The 17,211-nt window shown below is 58.0% G+C and overlaps 10 protein-coding genes across 10 annotated transcripts; 4 read left to right on the top strand and 6 right to left on the bottom strand.

Annotated features, from left to right (window-relative positions):
* Nucleotides 1-30: 30 nt before the first annotated feature.
* On the top strand, nucleotides 31-2,493 carry Malapachy_0347 (aaa-domain-containing protein; the record flags this gene model as incomplete). The annotated part of the gene is made up of 1 exon (XM_018134869.1): nucleotides 31-2,493. One exon carries the CDS (start codon nucleotides 31-33, stop codon nucleotides 2,491-2,493), a length of 2,463 nt encoding a protein of 820 aa, XP_017990320.1.
* A 69-nt stretch (nucleotides 2,494-2,562) lies between these two features.
* Nucleotides 2,563-4,948, bottom strand: Malapachy_0322 (cytoplasm protein; the record flags this gene model as incomplete). The annotated part of the gene is made up of 2 exons (XM_018134847.1): nucleotides 2,563-4,901; nucleotides 4,930-4,948. 2 exons carry the CDS (start codon nucleotides 4,946-4,948, stop codon nucleotides 2,563-2,565), a joined length of 2,358 nt encoding a protein of 785 aa, XP_017990311.1.
* Nucleotides 4,949-5,143: 195 nt separating this feature from the next.
* Nucleotides 5,144-6,919, top strand: Malapachy_0346 (eukaryotic translation initiation factor 3 subunit 7; the record flags this gene model as incomplete). Its single annotated transcript, XM_018134868.1, has 1 exon — nucleotides 5,144-6,919. The coding sequence occupies one exon, from the start codon at nucleotides 5,144-5,146 to the stop codon at nucleotides 6,917-6,919; it is 1,776 nt and encodes a 591-aa protein (XP_017990263.1).
* A 26-nt stretch (nucleotides 6,920-6,945) lies between these two features.
* Nucleotides 6,946-7,619, bottom strand: Malapachy_0387 (hypothetical protein; the record flags this gene model as incomplete). The annotated part of the gene is made up of 2 exons (XM_018134908.1): nucleotides 6,946-7,351; nucleotides 7,378-7,619. The coding sequence occupies 2 exons, from the start codon at nucleotides 7,617-7,619 to the stop codon at nucleotides 6,946-6,948; spliced, it is 648 nt and encodes a 215-aa protein (XP_017990305.1).
* A 123-nt stretch (nucleotides 7,620-7,742) lies between these two features.
* Nucleotides 7,743-8,628, top strand: Malapachy_0358 (p53-related protein kinase; the record flags this gene model as incomplete). The annotated part of the gene is made up of 2 exons (XM_018134880.1): nucleotides 7,743-8,214; nucleotides 8,243-8,628. The coding sequence occupies 2 exons, from the start codon at nucleotides 7,743-7,745 to the stop codon at nucleotides 8,626-8,628; spliced, it is 858 nt and encodes a 285-aa protein (XP_017990267.1).
* Nucleotides 8,629-8,647: 19 nt separating this feature from the next.
* Malapachy_0381 (methyltransferase type 11) lies at nucleotides 8,648-10,079 on the bottom strand (the record flags this gene model as incomplete). Its single annotated transcript, XM_018134902.1, has 3 exons — nucleotides 8,648-8,890; nucleotides 8,926-9,839; nucleotides 9,866-10,079. The coding sequence occupies 3 exons, from the start codon at nucleotides 10,077-10,079 to the stop codon at nucleotides 8,648-8,650; spliced, it is 1,371 nt and encodes a 456-aa protein (XP_017990262.1).
* A 105-nt stretch (nucleotides 10,080-10,184) lies between these two features.
* On the bottom strand, nucleotides 10,185-11,672 carry Malapachy_0336 (kinase-like protein; the record flags this gene model as incomplete). The annotated part of the gene is made up of 3 exons (XM_018134860.1): nucleotides 10,185-11,063; nucleotides 11,090-11,473; nucleotides 11,514-11,672. 3 exons carry the CDS (start codon nucleotides 11,670-11,672, stop codon nucleotides 10,185-10,187), a joined length of 1,422 nt encoding a protein of 473 aa, XP_017990228.1.
* Nucleotides 11,673-11,733: 61 nt separating this feature from the next.
* Nucleotides 11,734-13,039, bottom strand: Malapachy_0345 (40s ribosomal protein s7; the record flags this gene model as incomplete). Its single annotated transcript, XM_018134867.1, has 5 exons — nucleotides 11,734-12,282; nucleotides 12,312-12,601; nucleotides 12,628-12,789; nucleotides 12,815-12,969; nucleotides 13,002-13,039. The coding sequence occupies 5 exons, from the start codon at nucleotides 13,037-13,039 to the stop codon at nucleotides 11,734-11,736; spliced, it is 1,194 nt and encodes a 397-aa protein (XP_017990296.1).
* Nucleotides 13,040-13,133: 94 nt separating this feature from the next.
* Malapachy_0356 (creatinase aminopeptidase) lies at nucleotides 13,134-15,125 on the top strand (the record flags this gene model as incomplete). Its single annotated transcript, XM_018134878.1, has 4 exons — nucleotides 13,134-13,860; nucleotides 13,886-14,487; nucleotides 14,543-14,555; nucleotides 14,581-15,125. The coding sequence occupies 4 exons, from the start codon at nucleotides 13,134-13,136 to the stop codon at nucleotides 15,123-15,125; spliced, it is 1,887 nt and encodes a 628-aa protein (XP_017990319.1).
* On the bottom strand, nucleotides 15,070-17,144 carry Malapachy_0376 (transcription factor tfiif complex alpha subunit tfg1; the record flags this gene model as incomplete). Its single annotated transcript, XM_018134897.1, has 2 exons — nucleotides 15,070-16,759; nucleotides 16,786-17,144. The coding sequence occupies 2 exons, from the start codon at nucleotides 17,142-17,144 to the stop codon at nucleotides 15,070-15,072; spliced, it is 2,049 nt and encodes a 682-aa protein (XP_017990284.1).
* Nucleotides 17,145-17,211: the final 67 nt, after the last annotated feature.

Here is a 17,211-nt window from a genome sequence, read left to right as displayed (position 1 = left end):
GGTCGGACGAAGCTCTTGACAAGCACGACCATGGCAGGCTTCTTCAAGTCCGATCGCGTGAACAGCACGGATGTACACAGCTTGTACGGAGGTAGTTCATCGTCTGGCAGGCCCGCATCTGCGTACCAAGCGCCCTTAGCCGGCCAACAAAGCGTCCCACGGCCACCACCGCGCTCGAATGCTCCCATTCGTGTGGCACCGCCCTCGGTGCCATCTGGCAGTGCCCCGGTCACACAATTGCCGACACAGACATCGACGCCGTCGTCTGGAGTCCCACCAGTGACACCGAGCATGCATCGGGGTGAGACGCGTCAGCCACATATGTATCGTGTCGTGAAGGCACCTCAGTCGTTGAACACGACCAACTGTGTGGTATTGAACCCACAGGAATGGGGGCATACACGCTATGTAATTGTATCTGGGCGTTTTGCCTTTACAGCACTACCTGACAATACCAACACCATCGCGCCTGGTACGATCGGCACAGCGCTGTTGCAGCGACAATGGGCGCGTCTCAGTGCTGAAGGCCACGATGTAGTGGCCGAAGCGTTTGAGCCTATGGCCCTAGGGAAGGGGGTGTACCTGGGCAGCATTGATATTGAACTTGACTTTTTGAGTCGAAGTCAATATAGTCATTCGATGTTTGATGCGGATGAAATGCAGGCGATCTTCCTCCGTGTGTTTGACCAGCATATTCTCTCCATTGACCAGGTGCTTGTTTTTGAGTTCCATGGCCAGAATCTGAAAGCCACAGTGCGTGGTGTGCACTCAGTGGATACCAGTATTGCACACCACATGGGCATTGTGATTCCTCAAACGCAAGTCCAGTTCTACCAGGCACCTGGCGGCTCTTTGCAAATCAAAACGAGTGGAAAGCGGGCTCGGCCCAACGCGATTCTCCAGCCGAACTTTAAGTTTGAGGATATGGGTATTGGTGGTCTCGATACCGAGTTTAGTGCGATTTTCCGCCGTGCCTTTGCGTCGCGTATCTTCCCACCCGACCTAGTGGACAAGCTGGGCATTCAGCATGTGAAAGGTATTCTGCTGTATGGTCCACCTGGTACAGGTAAGACACTTATGGCGCGGCAAATCGGTAAAATGCTCAATGCGCAGGAGCCTAAAGTGGTAAATGGTCCAGAGATTCTGAGCAAGTATGTCGGTGCGAGTGAAGAGAACATTCGTAAGCTCTTTGCCGAGGCGGAAGCCGAGTTCAAGGCCAAAGGCGACGAATCGAGTCTGCACATTATCATCTTTGACGAACTGGATGCGATTTGCAAGCAGCGTGGCACGACGGGAGGCGGTACAGGTGTGGGCGACTCTGTGGTGAACCAGCTGCTGTCCAAGATGGATGGTGTGGATCAGCTGAACAACATCCTTATTATCGGTATGACCAACCGACTTGATATGATTGATGAAGCGCTTCTGCGTCCGGGTCGTCTTGAAGTGCACATGGAGATCAATCTACCGGACGAGCAAGGACGTCTGCAAATCATCAACATCCAGACGGCCAAGATGCGCACGAATGGCGTTATGGATAACGATGTGAGTCTGCAAGAGCTTGCGTCGTTGACCAAGAACTTTTCTGGTGCCGAGATTGCGGGTCTTGTGAAGAGTGCTACGTCGTTTGCCTTCAATCGCCATGTAAAAGTCGGCTCGATGGCCGGCATTGACGACCATGTCGAAGAGATGCGTGTGAATCGGGAAGACTTTCTGTGTGCGCTTGACGAAGTGAAGCCGGCCTTTGGTGTCGCCGAAGAGGAGCTGCAGCAGGTCGTCCGCAATGGCATTATGCACTTTGCGCCGCACATTGACGTGATTCTGCGCGACGGTCAATTGCGTGTCGAACAGGTCCGTACAAGTGCACGCACGTCGCTTGTCACGGCGCTCCTACATGGCCCGGCGGGCAGCGGCAAGACAGCGTTGGCTGCTACGATTGCGATGGCTTCCGACTTCCCGTTCATTAAGTTGGTGGCCCCCGAAAATATGGTCGGTATGAATGAGCAAGGAAAGATTGCCTACCTCAACAAGGTGTTCAACGACTCGTACAAGAGTCCGATGAGCATCATTGTGGTCGACAGCATTGAGAAGATTGTCGAGTGGGTTCCTATTGGCCCTCGATTCTCGAACCCGGTGCTGCAGGCCCTCACGGTGCTCCTGGGCAAGCAGCCGCCGAAAGACCGACGTCTGCTAGTCCTTGCGACGACGTCCAACAAGGCCATGCTCAACGATATGGACCTGGCCGAAGCGTTCCTGGCGGACATCCGCGTGCCGAACATTTCGTCGCTGCGCAGCGTGGATCATGTCCTGCGCGAGACGCAACTGTTTGCATCGGAGGAGCAGCATGCGCGGTGCCTGCAGCTGCTTGCCAGTGCGGGGCTTGGCCAGGATGGCCGCATCAATATCGGTATCAAGAAGCTGCTGTCCGAAATCGAGATGGCTCGCTTGGATGACGACCCAGCGGACAAGCTGACGGCCGCGCTGAACTTTATGTAGTACGTGCAAGACCACTCCCAGGTAGTCGTATGTATATGAATCCATCTATGTACCTTATCTACCAACCAGCTAGCTTTGGGTCTTGCGACGCGCACGCACGTCACTGGAACGAGGGGCGGACGACCATGCCGAGGGTGCCAACGACGCGCGCGTGGGTTTGCGCAGCTGTGCGCGCTTCGCAAGCTGTACATCGTTCTCAAACGCCACAACAATCGATTGATCGGAGCCGTACGTGTAGTCGTCCCGGACGACGGTGCCGCCGTAGCGTTTGAGGACATACGCGTAGGGATTGCCTTTCTTCACAGCATCGAAGGACCACGACACGACATAGTTGCCCGTCGATGTCACGATGGACGTCTCGGCATCGGAGCCGGTATTAAAGTGAGCCGGTGTAAAGTGCACCTCCGATTCCATGTACGCCACATGATGCGGCCGCAATTGCAAGCGGCGAGGCAACGGGCGGGCATCCGCAGGGAAGCTGCGGTCAAAGCCCAGCTGGCCTTGGTACCGACCATCGTTGATTAGTGTATCGATCAGCAGCAAGTAGGTTCGGCACGTAGCAATGACCCAACGACCGTCCGCAGAGACATCGACGCCGAGAATGGGATCGCCCAGCGCGGGAAGCGCGGTCTTGGCATTCTTACCGATCTGATCAAACAAGCGCAAGTCGCCCTTGTTCGATGCGACAGCCAACCGGCCTTTCTCATCGGTAGCCGCAGCACTAAAGTCGTTCTTGCTTGTGTACTGCTTGAATTGGGAGTCGACCAGCTTGTTGCCATTGAGTCGCGGATCGATACGGAAGATGCCATTGCGCGATGTACCGACAAACGTCTTCTCAGCGGACATTTGCGCGTATTTGGACGACGGAAGGAAGTTCTGGACAGGCACATCCTCGTGCACTTTCCATTCCTCCACGACCTTGCCGTACTCCAGGTCCATGCGGTACAGCGCATGCTGGTTCGACGGGTCCATCAGTACCATCGCCGAGTCCTGGTCATGCAGCATCACACGCTTCGGCGCGAAAGAGTGGCCTTGCGGTGTAGTAATGCGGTTGATGGCCGTCGCAAATTCAAGCCGGTCGTCATCGGTATGCTTAAACACACCAATCTTATCGCCACGCACCACAAACGCACGATCAGACTTGTAGCCCACCGCCAAGGCCGAGTTGCGCTCCCCATGCGCGCTGTCGGGCATCACAGGGGTGTCGTCGAGCTGCGTGGCAGCCTCCACTTCCGCATCCTCGTACGTCTCGTCGTCGTCCTCATCCATAGGATCCAACTCCGCTTCGACTTCCTCTGCATCGTCGTCATCGTCACTCAGCGCACAAGTATGGCGAGGCGAGAGCAGGGAGTGCACATGCGATGCACCTGCCTCATCGGTCATAGCCACATCCTGCTCATACGCTTGCTCAACATACTGCTGCTCCACCGCCGATGCCTTACCCCACTTTTCCTCATGCAGGGTCTCCCATAGCAAATGCGAGAACGTTTCTTGGAAAGCATGGTACGCACTCTTGTCACTAAAGCGCAAGAGCCAAGAGTACACACGCTGGTTCTCATCGTAATAGTTCCAGACAGCACTCAGATTCTCCTGGGAAAAGTTCATGTTCATGCGCGAGTCGACGCCCTGGCTCAGCCACGGCGCTGACGCGCCATCGACGACCATCCAGTAGAGGAAGCGGCCTGCCTCCGCTACATTGGCCGTCACATTCTTTTCCTGGCGCATAAACAGTCCACTCGCTTGGTCGTACAAGTACAAATCGGCGCGTGCTGTAAGTACAATGATCGGCTCCGCCGAGCCAGTGACACTTTGCAACGACTCCGCTTGCGGAGGTCGCGTCTTGGTCGGTATGGCGACTGAAGAAGACGCCACAGCAGGCGCACTTGGCGTCTCCGTCTTCGTTTCGTCGGCCTTGGCGGACGGTGATGGCACTTTCAACGCTTCAAGATCCTCATCGGTCGCCTCTTCATGATTTCGCCCCGTCTTGCGTTCCCATGCACATTGTAGGTAGGTCACTTCAAACACAGAGCGCATGACAGAATTCACCTGCTTCGTATCGACCACAAACTCAAGGTAGTCATTCGGGTTGCCTTGCAAATCGCGCCAGACAAAAGTAGGCGCATCGTCGTGCATCGATGCGCGGAACTGCAGTGCCTCGTCGATCAAGAACGAGTGCTCGTCCGCGAGGATATCCGATTCGTCCACAGGCGACTCCTTCTCGCCGATCGATCGTGTCACCACCAGCTGGTAATTCCGTGGCGTGGGTGTGCGACGGATGGTGGCAAAGGCCTCCGTATAAATGCATTCACGCGCCCCCTGCAAGCCACCAGGGCGCAGCAGGTAGAGCGAGCCAGCAGGCAGCTGAACGAGCTCAACATTATCCTGATCACTCCATATTTTGCCGAACACTGTCAAGTGAGTCTACGGAATACGTACAGCTCTTCAACATAAACATCGTGGCGCCTTGGGGAGCAGCGCAAATCGTCGCGCGCCGCGGTCGTCGTCGTTGCGCGTGCGCACACGCATGCGCGAGGGCCATCGTATCACGTGCTTCCATGGACGACAGGGCGGGGGAGGGGCGGCGGCAGCAGCAGCGGCGACTGGAGGAAAGAAAAAAACGGCGTCGTGGAGCGAGTCTTCTATCGACGAAATGGCGCATTTCCAGTTGCCATCCATTGCTGTAAACCCCTCCAGTTGGGGCCCGCCTTCGGGCACCAGTGCTGCTCGTGCACTTCCCGAAGAGTTTCAGCGCATTCCCTTTACGCCCTTCTCCAAGAGTGACAGGATCGGTCGCATTGCCGACTGGAACACGGCTGGTACGGGCGCCGAGGACCGCAACACCACTGTGACAGGCCGCTCGGCACGCAGCACACGCAGTGCGGCAGCGCCTAGCTACGCTACTGGTGCGCAGGTAAACACGTTTGCGTACTTCCACGGCGAGGACGAGTCGAGTTTCAGTGTCGTGGACAATGCGCGTAACACGGCGAAGAGCCGTACCGCGACGGGTCCTATGCAGCGCAACGCACGTAGTGCCCAGCCAGCTGGTCGCACGCAGGCATTTGGCCGCAGCGGTGCGGCTGGCCGCGCCGGTGGTCGTATGTCTACGGCGAGCTCTCGCGGCAACAACGGCATGCGCCGTCCGGGCTGGCGCGATTGGGAGCGTACGCAGCGCAAGGCGCGGGAGGCCTCGATTACAGTCGGGCCAGAATGGGAGCAGCTTAACGAGCTGGACTTTCTGCGTATGTCGAAGCTGCGTATGGACGTCGAGGACGCTGAAGATGTGGCGACGTACGGTACTCTGTACCAGTACGACCGTACCTACGACCGCGTGAGTGTACGCTTTGAGAAGCCGCTGCAGCCGCGTGATCGTGTGCACTACAACCCGACGACCTCGGACGACCCTGTGATCCACGAGCTGGCATCGAAGGACCATGCGGCGCAGGTCTACATTACTGACTCGATCTTGGCGCTGCTCATGTGTGCCCCGCGCTCGGTGTACCCATGGGACATTGTGGTTACCAAGACGGACGATGGCAAGCTGTTTTTCGATAAGCGAGCGAACAGCACTATCGATTTCTTGAGCGTGAACGAGAACGCGTCGGAGCCGCCGATCGAGCTGAACGATCCTGCGAACGGCCCCTCGCCGGAGAACAACACACGGGCTCGCATCAACACACCAGGCGCGCTAAGCCTCGAAGCGACGTTTGTCAATGAAAACTTTGGTTTCCAGGTGTGTGATGAGACCAAGACACACAAGATGGACCACCCGAATCCGTTCCACGATGGTGAGAATGCCGAGGAGGGCAAGCTTGCAAGCTGTAGCTACCGCTACCGCCGCTTCAACCTGAGCACGGACGAGGAAGATCCCGTGGAGATGATCGTCCGAACTGAGCTGAATGCGTTTGTACCTGGTGCTGACAAGAAGAAGACTGCACAGCTGATTACCATTCGCACTCTCAACGAGTTCGACAGCCGTGCGCCTGGCGCTGGCGGTGCGCCGGACTGGCGTTCGCGCCTGGATCAGAGCCGTGGTGCCGTGGTCGCTACAGAAATGAAGAACAACTCTTTCAAGTTGGCACGCTTCACCGTGCAGAGCATTCTCGCCGGTGCGGACAACATGAAGCTCGGCTACATCTCGCGTGCGAACCCCCTGGACCCGTACCGCCACTCGATCCTTGGAACGTCGTGGTTCAAGCCGCGCGACCTTGCTGTGCAGATGGCCTACAACCTCTCGAACGGTTGGGGTATCGTGCGTACCATCATTGACATGGCACGTGCGCAGCCAGCCGGTCGTTTCGTGCTGGTGAAGGACCCGAACAAGCAGATTGTGCGCTTCTTCAGCGTGCCATGGGACTTTGAGCAGCAGGACGAAGAGGATGAGGAGGAAGAAGACGTGGAAGCGGACGAGGACGTGGTCGATGAGTAAGTAGTCTATAGAAGGCAGAAGCCCGTCTAGGAAGTACGGTGTTTCATGGCTCGATACTGTTGGATCACACGCTGGCGCTCCTCATCAAGAATGCGTTGCCGTGCCGCCGACGGTTTGGGCCGCGCCGCCGCCTGTGCGTCCAGCGCAGCGAGGGGCGTCGGGGTCGTCGAAGACGCTTTGCGTTTCAAGCGCTCTTTCGGAATGGCCGTGATAGTAGGCGGCGCTTGCGCAACGTCATGCAGCGACTTGCTTTGTGTCGCCTGCCGGAAATCCGACGCTGCCTCGGCGGCCTGGGCGGCAAACGGATCTGACGCGCGTTTCTTCGCTTTCAGCAGCTCACGACGACGCTGCCGTTTCTTTTGATTGGACTCTGATCGAAGTTCAGAGCGCATCGTTGCATTGATATCACTGGCAAAAGCTTGCTCCACGCGCCTGCGGTCAGTTTTGTGTGTACGTACTGGTTAAAGTCTTTGATACGCTCGCCTGGCTTGATCTGCAGCTGCGGCGTAGAGGAGGCGCGTGCCTTGCTCGTCTCTTCCTCGGTCCGCCTCTTGGGCGGAGGACCTCGGAACAATTCCATGGCGCGGCGTGGCGTGTCTCCCCATACGCCACGATGGTTCTTTGGTTCTGGGGCTAAATCATGCCCTAGAGCATCGCGCTGGGCTTGCCGCGCAGAAAGCTTGGCCCGTTTGCGTGGCATCGCGTCGTGAAGCAAAAATAATGGGACTCCTAAAAAAATGTCCACCCCAAGGTGGAGGCAACGCCCTCAACGTACGTCGATTCTTAGGTCATCGACGTTGCTACGGCACGTCGATCTCTACGCATGGCTGGCCGTATTGCAGCGCAGGAGCCTGGCGGCGATGCGCCGATCTTGCACTTACTGGACGACAAAAGTACCCAGTTAATTAAGCAGGGCGCAGAGGCCAAAGTGTACCGTGCGGCCCTGTATACCAACGAGCCTACTATATACCTTCCAGGCGGCCAGACCAAGGCACGGCCTGCGCACACAGAATACGTGCTCATTAAGCACCGCTTTTTCAAAAGATATCGTCATCCTGCCTTATCGACAAGCGTAACAGCGTCGCGGACTATCTCGGAGGCGCGCTCGCTGGTCCGATGCGCACGCAGCGGCGTACATGTGCCACGCCTTGCATTTGTGGATGAGACACGCGGGATCCTTGGAATGGAATGGATCGATGGGCCTAGTGTTCGCCAATGGCTGGGAGGCATCCCGGAGGTCGACGAGGCAGTGACAAACTCGACCGTAGATCCGCTGCCGTCCGACGAAGAACAGTGTACGTATAGGATAGACTCACTCGACAGTGCGTGTCATGACACAGATTGGCGAGCAGCTTGCAGAAATGCACTGCGCGGACGTGATTCACGGCGACTTGACGACAAGCAACCTGATGCTACGTGCGCCCCATCACGACGTGGTACTCATCGACTTTGGCCTCGCATCTGTGTCCAGTTTCTGGGAGGACAAAGCCGTGGATCTCTACGTGTTAGAACGAGCGTTTGCATCAACGCACCCTGCGTCGGAACACTTATTCCACCAGGTACTGGACAGTTACGCGGCACGAACGACGCAGCTCACAAAAGGCAAAGTCTCCAAAGGGGAGCGGCAGCCAGAGGGTGCGTGGCCACATATCCATGCACGGCTGCGCGAGGTGCGGTTGCGTGGACGCAAACGTAGCATGGTAGGGTAGTATGCATGCATGGATAGAATTATGGAGCGCGGGCTACCAAGTACGTGGCAAAGGAACGAGACGAGAATACTTTCTCGCCCGGTTCGACGGTATGGAACTTGCGTCGTTGCGCCTCTTCTTTCTCGGTGCGTAGCAGCATAGCAGCAAAGTCGTCATCGTAGTCATCCGACTCGTCAGAGCTCGAAACATTGTCGACATCGTTTCGTGGGAGGACCAAGATGCGCACGGAGGCAAACCCTGCCTCTTCCATGGCTTCTGTGAGCTAGGACAGTGTGAGTGCTTGCTCGCTGTACATACCTCTTTCAACGACCAAATACGGAAATCGTACGAGAACACATCGCGAAGCCACGAGTGGTCACTGAATCGGAAACTCAAACTCATACGGAAACGATTGGTCGCATAATCGATCGGGCCATCTTCACGCCAATACTCAAAGCCGCCATGTGCGTCGCCGGTGCGCACGAGCTTGAGGCGGCCACGCGGCCACTCGGCTCGTGTTCCTCGCTGCTCTGGTAGAGGCACCGGGAGGACTTGAAGATCGTCGCCCTCTTTGTTGGCACGTAGAACGACTTGCGGCGCGCCGTCCTGCTCACGTCGGAAACCCGGCTCGTCCCAGAACTGCGCCCAAAGCGCCTCTTGGTCCTCGTACACTTCTCCCGTAGGAGGACCGCCAAACATATCTGTAATGAACACACCCGTCTTGGGACGCAAGCTTTTCACTACCCCGCGCAAGTAGCGCAGCAACGTAGCGCGATCGTGGAAGTACGCCATGGCATAATTCAGGGAAGCCACGATATCGGGCGCTTCCAGGGGCGCATGCTCAGCAAGAGCTGGCACGGGCAAATCCAAAACGTCGCCATGCAGCAGCACCATGCGTGGTTCAGAAGAAGACGGTGTCGTGGGCGCTCGTGCCTGCTGTCGCTTTTTGGCAAGTCGTCGGTCAAGACGCGCCGTCGCTTGGCCCTCCGCCCACGTCGAGATGTATGTATCGTCACCCGGCTTCTCCACAGAGGACATCGGTGCCGCTGGCTCCAGCGAGGCGGCAGGCAGCTCGACCGTGTGAGACGACTGCGCAAAGGCCGGGCTTTGAAGAAGCTGGACTTTACGTCCACCGAGCTTGTTTTGCGTATCTCTCAACGCATCCAGGTCGATATCGACACCTTGCGACCGATTCTCGGGCCGCAATGCAAGCCATGTGCTTGCGATAATCGCTGCCGTTAGTGTACAGCTGACGTACCTGTGGAGCAGAAATCTTCGCGAAGGACCAACGCGTCAACGCGATCGGAGTCCACGTCTTGGGCATTCGTATACAGACCATCCAAGTTGACGCACTCGACCATGGGCTCCTGCACAGCCTCCTCGTAGCACCGAAGCACGTCTGCTGTCGCAGCAAGCGGCGTACCATGGCTCGTTGTGCCGCCATACCCTTGGTGCCGCGCTTCGTGTGACATGAATGAATGTGGAGAAAACGAAGGGAAAAAATGGGTCGAGTGGAGTAGAAAGATGAATGAAAGCGTAGAATGGATGATGGTATACAGAAATGAGGGTATATCTACTTAGTCGTTCGTTAGTTCGTTAAAGAACGCATGCTTTAAGAGGCGCTGGGCTGTCCATCGCCGTGTGCAGTCCAAATAGAGACATACACTCGCCAGATGGACCACTTGCTGCACTTGCTGTCGGTAGTCCGTCGGATCGGGATGATCGGCCGGTGGTTCGAAGAGCTCAGGGCGAATATGTTGGATCAAATCAGGGACGCGGCGGCCTGCATGGTCCACTGTTGGCAAATTGCAGGAGAACGTACGGTTGTGCAACATGGCACACTGCTCCATTCGCCGCTGGCCAAAGATGGTAGCAAGTTCCAACAAAGCCTCCGTATCGTCGTTCGCGTTAAACAGGGGAAAGCGCCGAAGAAGGATCGAGAGAAGAATGATCCCTGCTGACCAGATATCAATCGCTGGTGTCTGGTCAGGGCATTTGAACAAGACTTCTGGGGCACGAAACCCACGTGTGCCAGCTCGATTCGCACGAACACTAGGCCGTGGATCGTTGCGTAAGTAGCCGACACGGTCCGGTGGGCCCATGAGGGCGTTTCGCGCCACGTATGTGGTATGAGTTTTCGCATCCTCGGTACGTGAGAGCGCACCTCCTGGGAGTAGATGGGTGCTATGCGTCGACTGATTGACCGATTGCTTACCGTGAAGATGATCAGGCGTCGGACAGGTATGGTGGCATTTCCCAAGCCATTCACTGGCCTCGAGCCGCTCGGCCAGCCCAAAGTCACACAACGTTCCGTAGCCTGTGCGTGGATCGTACAGAAAGTTGGCAGGCTTGACATCGCGATGCATAATCCCTTGCTCATGCATGGCACTTAGCGCAGAAAACAGGCAGTAAAAGTAATAGGGCAAGTCCGAAAGGGGCATAATCCTGTAGTAGTCCTGAGGTAAGTAAGCGCTATACGTACACGAAACTCGGTATGCCGACTGTATGGCATGACAGCAATCACTTGGTCCGCAGAACGAAACGCCGTAATGAGGTACGAGATGTACGGCTGACCACGTAGTGACTCCATAATTTCGAGCTCATTGAGGATACGCGCCGTGCTGGACGTGACATAGATGCGTTTCAAGGCAACGTACACCGTTGTGCTTTTAGATACACGCGGCATGATTTTCACGGTATTGCTTTTGAACCAAGGCGCATTGCTATACATGTCATGATGAACATCAATGGCCTTGTACACGGTGGAGAATGTACCCTCGCCCAACTTGTCCACGATTTGGTAGTTCTCCAGCCCGTCCACGGTATCGTGCAAATGCTGTATTTCCTCCTCGAGGCGCTCCATGGTCTTTGCGGAGAGGTAAGGTACGTCGTCGTGGCATACATACTTCTTCGTCGCGTCCTTCATACATATCACGCTGGCTATCATCGGAACTCGCTTCAAAGTACAGACGCATGGAGTCGTCTCCCTCGGTCGCTTTGGGTATAGGGGTCGTCTCCTCCAATGCGAGGGGCGCAGCGCCTACGCGCTCACTCTCTGTGGCCATCGTACGTACTACACACAGCCTGAACCAAGACGCGTCGCGCCTCGTTTTTATATGCACGTGACTATGAAGAGGCACGGACCTTGTTCTCGGCGATCCACGTCGCTTCGGCCGCCGAGCCTTTGGGCAAGACCACGAGATCGATGATGCCATCACGCAGTACAATCCCATCTCGATCTTGAGGGTCGCCTGTCTCGCTGTCTTTGGCACCTTGGTCCAATAGCGCACGTAGCGATAGTTTATGGCCCACACGCAACAGTCGACCTTTGTGGGTTTTGGCAATCACCGACAAGTTGCTCGATACGTATTCGCCCTTCGGATCCCATGGCAGTGACCCGCGGGCTTCCGGTGGGAACATGACATCAAGATGCATGCCGACGGGCGTATCTTCTTGGTACTCAGACACGAGGTCGGACGTATTGTGCTGCGGGTACAAAAACATCACAGGGAAAATCACAGGCGTGCGAATGGGATCCGGGGCACGCCAAGGCTCAGGGGCGCCGATCAAAGGGATATCAGACCGGGCGTACGAGGGACGCTCCTGTGGATCAAAGTGCGCGGGTGTCGGATTGTCTGGTGGATCGTCGCTGGTCTCGAGCCAAAGTCCACGAGCCTAGTCGTTAGCATGACAGACAAACGTACCACGAAGGCGACTTTAAGCGCTTCCTGCTCGAGTGTGTCACGACGTTGGCGTTCCTCTCGCTCTGTCTGGCGCTTTTGGAGCTGCTTCGCGCGTTCCTGCACACGCTCGCGCATGCGCACAATCTCTACGTTGCTTGGATCCAATTCCAACGCAAGCTCGCAGCATCCATCGGCATCGTCGACGCGATCCAATGCTAGGAAGCCACGCGCTGCACGGTATAAGGCCTTGACCGAGCGTGGATTGACTTGGATGGCGTTCCGAGCGGCATGCAAGGCTCGTCCGTAGTTTTCTCCTAGTTAGAATACAGGTACGTACTCAGCTCCAATTCGCATGCGGCGACGTTGAGGAAAAGTGATTCCTTCAACTTGGCGTCGTCTGGCTTCGCATCGAGGCCCTGGTGGTAAAACGAGAGCGCCTCGCGGTATCGCTTTCCACGGAAATAATCGTTGCCTTGATTCTTGAAGTTTTCTGCGACATCTTTTGTCAGGAGGCATGTACGTACCATCGGGTTTGCCTTCGTGGGCTAGCGATTGGAGCGCTTCCAGCGCGGTATTGCCTTCCTCTTGCGGCAAATGACGCATGAACAGCGGCACAGTATCGAACTCCTTCATCGTTTCTTCAAAGTTCTTCTCACGCCTCGCTGGCGGTGCCGCCGAGCTGGTGATGCGTCAGTGTGGGTTCGTACGTACGCGACACTCGCCGCGGCAGGGGAGGGCGACGACGTCATGGTAGACAGGGAGGCGTCGTAGGGCCGTGCAGATGTGGAGGACGTGCGGCTCTGGAGGCGGCCAGGCTGCGAGGCCCTTCACTGTACGACCACGATGGGGTGTGTAGCCTCGCGACCGTCGTCGACGACAATGGACGAAAAGCGTGCGTTGCTGGATGCGTACGCGTCCGAGGTGCGAGTGACAGACACGACGGAGCGCTTGGCCTCGCTGCGGGCGTGTATGAAGACGTGTGGGGTCGACGCGTACGTGATCGGGACCGAGGATGCGCATGGGTCGGAGTATGCGGCGGAGTGTGATCGCCGCTTGCGCTTTGTGTCTGGGTTTACCGGGAGCACAGCGACGGTGGTGGTCTTACGTGACAGTGCGCACTTTTTCACCGATGGACGGTATCATGTCCAAGCGCAGCAGCAGTTGGATCCGAATTGGACGCTGCACAAAGTCGGCGCGGCGGATGTGAAAGATTGGCCGGCCTGGCTGCATACGCTGCCGAAGGGGTCGTATATCGGTATGGATGCGACGTTGGTCCCGCATGTGGAAGCCAAGGCGCTGAAGACGTCGCTCCAGGCGCAGGGTCTTCATTTGGCGTTCCCCGATGTGAACTTGGTCGACGATGTATGGGGCGCAGATCGACCTGCGCCAACGCGGGCGCCGATCTACGAGCATGATATGCGGTTCGCTGGCGTCGAAGCCACGGAGAAGTTGTCGGCGCTGCGTGCGTGGCTAGCCGACCAAGGCCGCGGCGAGGCTGCGTACATTGTCTCGGCGCTGGACGAAGTGGCATGGCTGCTCAACCTACGTGGCGCCTCGATTCCATGCAACCGTACGTATGGGATGACTGACCGCAGCTGTGTTCCCTGCGTATGTCGCGGTGACGCAAGACGATGTGGCGCTCTTCGTGGACGAGCGTCTGCTCTCTCGGCATGTGCGTATCTACTTGGCCGGCATGCGAGTGACGCTGCACAAGTACGAGTACATTTGGCGGTGGCTGCGTGATACGCCGCTGCCTACGATCTATGTCCATGCGCGTGCCTCGCATGCCCTGGTACAGGCAGGCGGCGCGAATCGCACAAAGATCCTGAGTGCGGCGAGTCCCTTGGCGCTCGCGAAGGCGTGCAAGAACCAGGTGGAGATTGAAGGGATGCGGCAGGCGTACCGCCGCGACGGTGCGGCATGGGTGCGTTGGGCCGCGTGGCTCGACGAGCAAGTGAAGGCGGGTCGTTCGATTTCGGAGCGCGAGGCGGCCGACGCGTTGGCACGGCGCCGCGCGAGTGATCCGCTGTATGCGGGCATGCAGGCGTACGATGCCATTAGTGCGACGGGCGAGAATGCGGCGTTGCCGCACTACGAGACGCCTGCGGCACAGGCGCCGATCCTTGACCGTACGACGCCGTACCTGAACGATTCAGGGCCGCAGTACCATGACGGTACGATCGATACCACACGCACGGTACGTCGACGATGACTGACGCTAGATGCATTTTGGACGGCCGACCGCGGAGCAGAAACGCGCTTACAGTATGTACGCTCACACTCACCGCAGCGCGTGTATTGCAAGGCCACATAGCCCTGGCGATGGCCAAGTTCCCCGCGGGCACGACGGGTGCGCAGCTGGATATGCTAGCGCGGCAGCCGCTGTTCCAGGATGGGTACAACTACCTGCATGGCACAGGGCATGGGATCGGCGCGTTTTTGAACGTGCATGAAGGGCCGCATGGGTTCTCCTCGTCGTCCGGCGGCGCGTCGACGCCCGTCGTGCTGGCGCCGGGGATGATGCTGAGCAACGAGGTAGGTTGTGCGACCTTCTTACCGCAGCCGGGCTACTATGAAGAGGGCCATTTTGGTGTGCGCATTGAGTCGGTCTTGCTCGTGAGGGAGGCCAAGACACACCGCGCGTTTGGCGGCGTGCCGTGGCTCGAGTTCGAGACGATGACACGTGTGCCGATCGCGACGAATATGGTGGACATGTCGCTACTTAGTGCTACAGAAAAGGCATGGCTCAATGCGTACAATGCACAGTGCGCTGCAGAGCTTATGCCGTTGATCCAGGGCGACCGCCGCGCGGCGAAGATGCTCCGCCATCCATAGCGTACGCCTCTTTCAGCTTCAGTTTGTTGTCTTTCTTGTCCATGTACGCAATGCGCTTGACCGCGGCACTCAGCTGCTCTTTCAACGTGGCATCCTGCTTGAGTCGCGCACGGAAATGCTGGACCAAGTCAGAGGTGCTGGCCACCACGCCGTTCGACAGGAGATGCGCAATTTCCGACTCGAGCGGCGATAGGGGCCGCGGCGGCGAGCTCGCGCGCCCAGGTGTGCCCCCCGCGCCAGGCGAGCTTGCGCGCGAGTCGGTACGTAGTTTCTTCTTGGGCTCGTCCGGCCCAGGCCGAAGCAGCTCGTTCTTGCGTTTCAAGCTCGCGTCCGGGTCCGGTGTGTGGGTCCCACTGGGCGGCGCCGACGTGGGCGTCGCGGTAGCCGCCGCCGCTGCCGCTGCCGCTGCCATGCGCTCCGCACGCGCTTTTTCTTCGCGCGCCGCGAGGATCGCACGCTCGGGATGCAGCACGTCCAAGTCCTCATTGTCGTCCGACTCGTCACTGGCGTACGGATTCTTCGCCTCTTCGTCGCTGTCGTACATATCCAGCCCTTCCCGCCGACTTAGCGCTTTCATGATCTTGCGCATCTGACGCCCACTGCCCGTGAGCATCGCGTCATCATGCCGATCGTACGTCGCGGCAGAGCCATACAGGGGATCGGCCGCGCCGCTACGTCGGTTCACAGCCACGGCATCGTACGCGGCATCGTCGTCCGGCTCCTGCTTGATCGCCATATCGTCCACATGATCCGCGACCATTTCGCGCTTGAGCCGCTCGTCCAGCTCTTTTGCCTCCGCTTCTTCGGCCTCGTCGTTCATGCCGATGCGCTCTTCGTCGTCGGCAAACTCTTCTTCAAAGTCCAGCTCATCGTACGTCGTCTCCTGCTTGGGCATCGCGCCAAACAAGTCGTCGTCGTCGTCCCGCCCATGCTGCGACTCGCCTTGCACTGCCACCAGACGCGCACTGCTCTGCCATCCCAGCATCGAGGGCTGGCCAGGGAGCGAGAGCATCGGCATACGCGCCGCGGCGGCGCCTGCACGCGACGGGCCCGCACTAGCCACGGCGCCTGTGCCAGCGCCAGTCTGGTACCGATACCGCATCATCCAGCGGTCCGTCTCCGAGGACCGCTGCTGCCGTGCAAACTCTTCTTCGACCTGCTCGCTGGACAGGGCATGTTTTTGGAGCTGCATGAATTTGTACTGCCGTCGAATCGGCACGACTTTGAAGCCGCCCGCATTGCGCTCGTCAAACACAAAGAGCACATGGTGCGACGTAGAGTTCTCGTCCGAGTCGCCTTCCAGCTGGCCGATCCACGGCGCATGCGAGGAGGACGGGCCGTGCGCAGCCGAGGACGTCGCTTCGCTCTTCGGCATGCGTGGCTTCGTGTCTGTGCCATGCTCACGGCGCTCCTTCTCTGCATAGTAGTACTGTTCCAACATCTTCAGACTATTGGGCAGCGGCTCGCGTGCACTCTCCCATTCCTGCGACGTCTCGAAATCTTCCAGGACCCATGGGTAAAACTCTTCGTTGCGGGTACGTCGCGCTGCATTGCCGGACTTGTGCACCTCGCGCACACGTTTCTTGAACGGCTTCGCGCGTGTGAAGCCGCCGCCTGTCTCCTCGTCGAGGACCCTGCGGTGAGTAGCACATGTACCTACTTTGGCTGATCAAGGCCCAAATACGGGCGAACAGACTCCAAGTCAAACCCGGGCGCAGGCCACGTCAGAGGCTGGCCGTCCTTGTCCATGACAGGCTTGCCCCATTTGTCTACTACGACGTCGCCAGGCTGCGCAGGCGGCATCTTGAGCCGCAACGGCATCTTGCGATTCAGCTTGACAGGCGGCACAAATTGCGTCTCCTGGTTGGGATCCACACGAGTGTGACTCGCAAACTTCATCAGATGCGTCATTGCATTCGTCGCGCCCATGGAGTACAGCGGGATATCACGATACCCACGCTGCCCAGCGCGGGGCTTGGTATCTTCCGGCTCTGCCTTGATGCCAGGCTCCTGCTTCATCGTGGCGGCCTGGGCAGCGACGACCGCGGCGGCGCTGCACCGCATGGGGCAGCGAGGGCGTCTTACT

The sequence above is a fragment of the Malassezia pachydermatis genome (assembly GCF_001278385.1).
Source record: "Malassezia pachydermatis strain CBS 1879 chromosome Unknown scaffold10, whole genome shotgun sequence".
Taxonomy (NCBI): Eukaryota; Fungi; Basidiomycota; class Malasseziomycetes; order Malasseziales; family Malasseziaceae; genus Malassezia; species Malassezia pachydermatis.
This window is presented reverse-complemented; position numbering and strand designations above follow the sequence as displayed.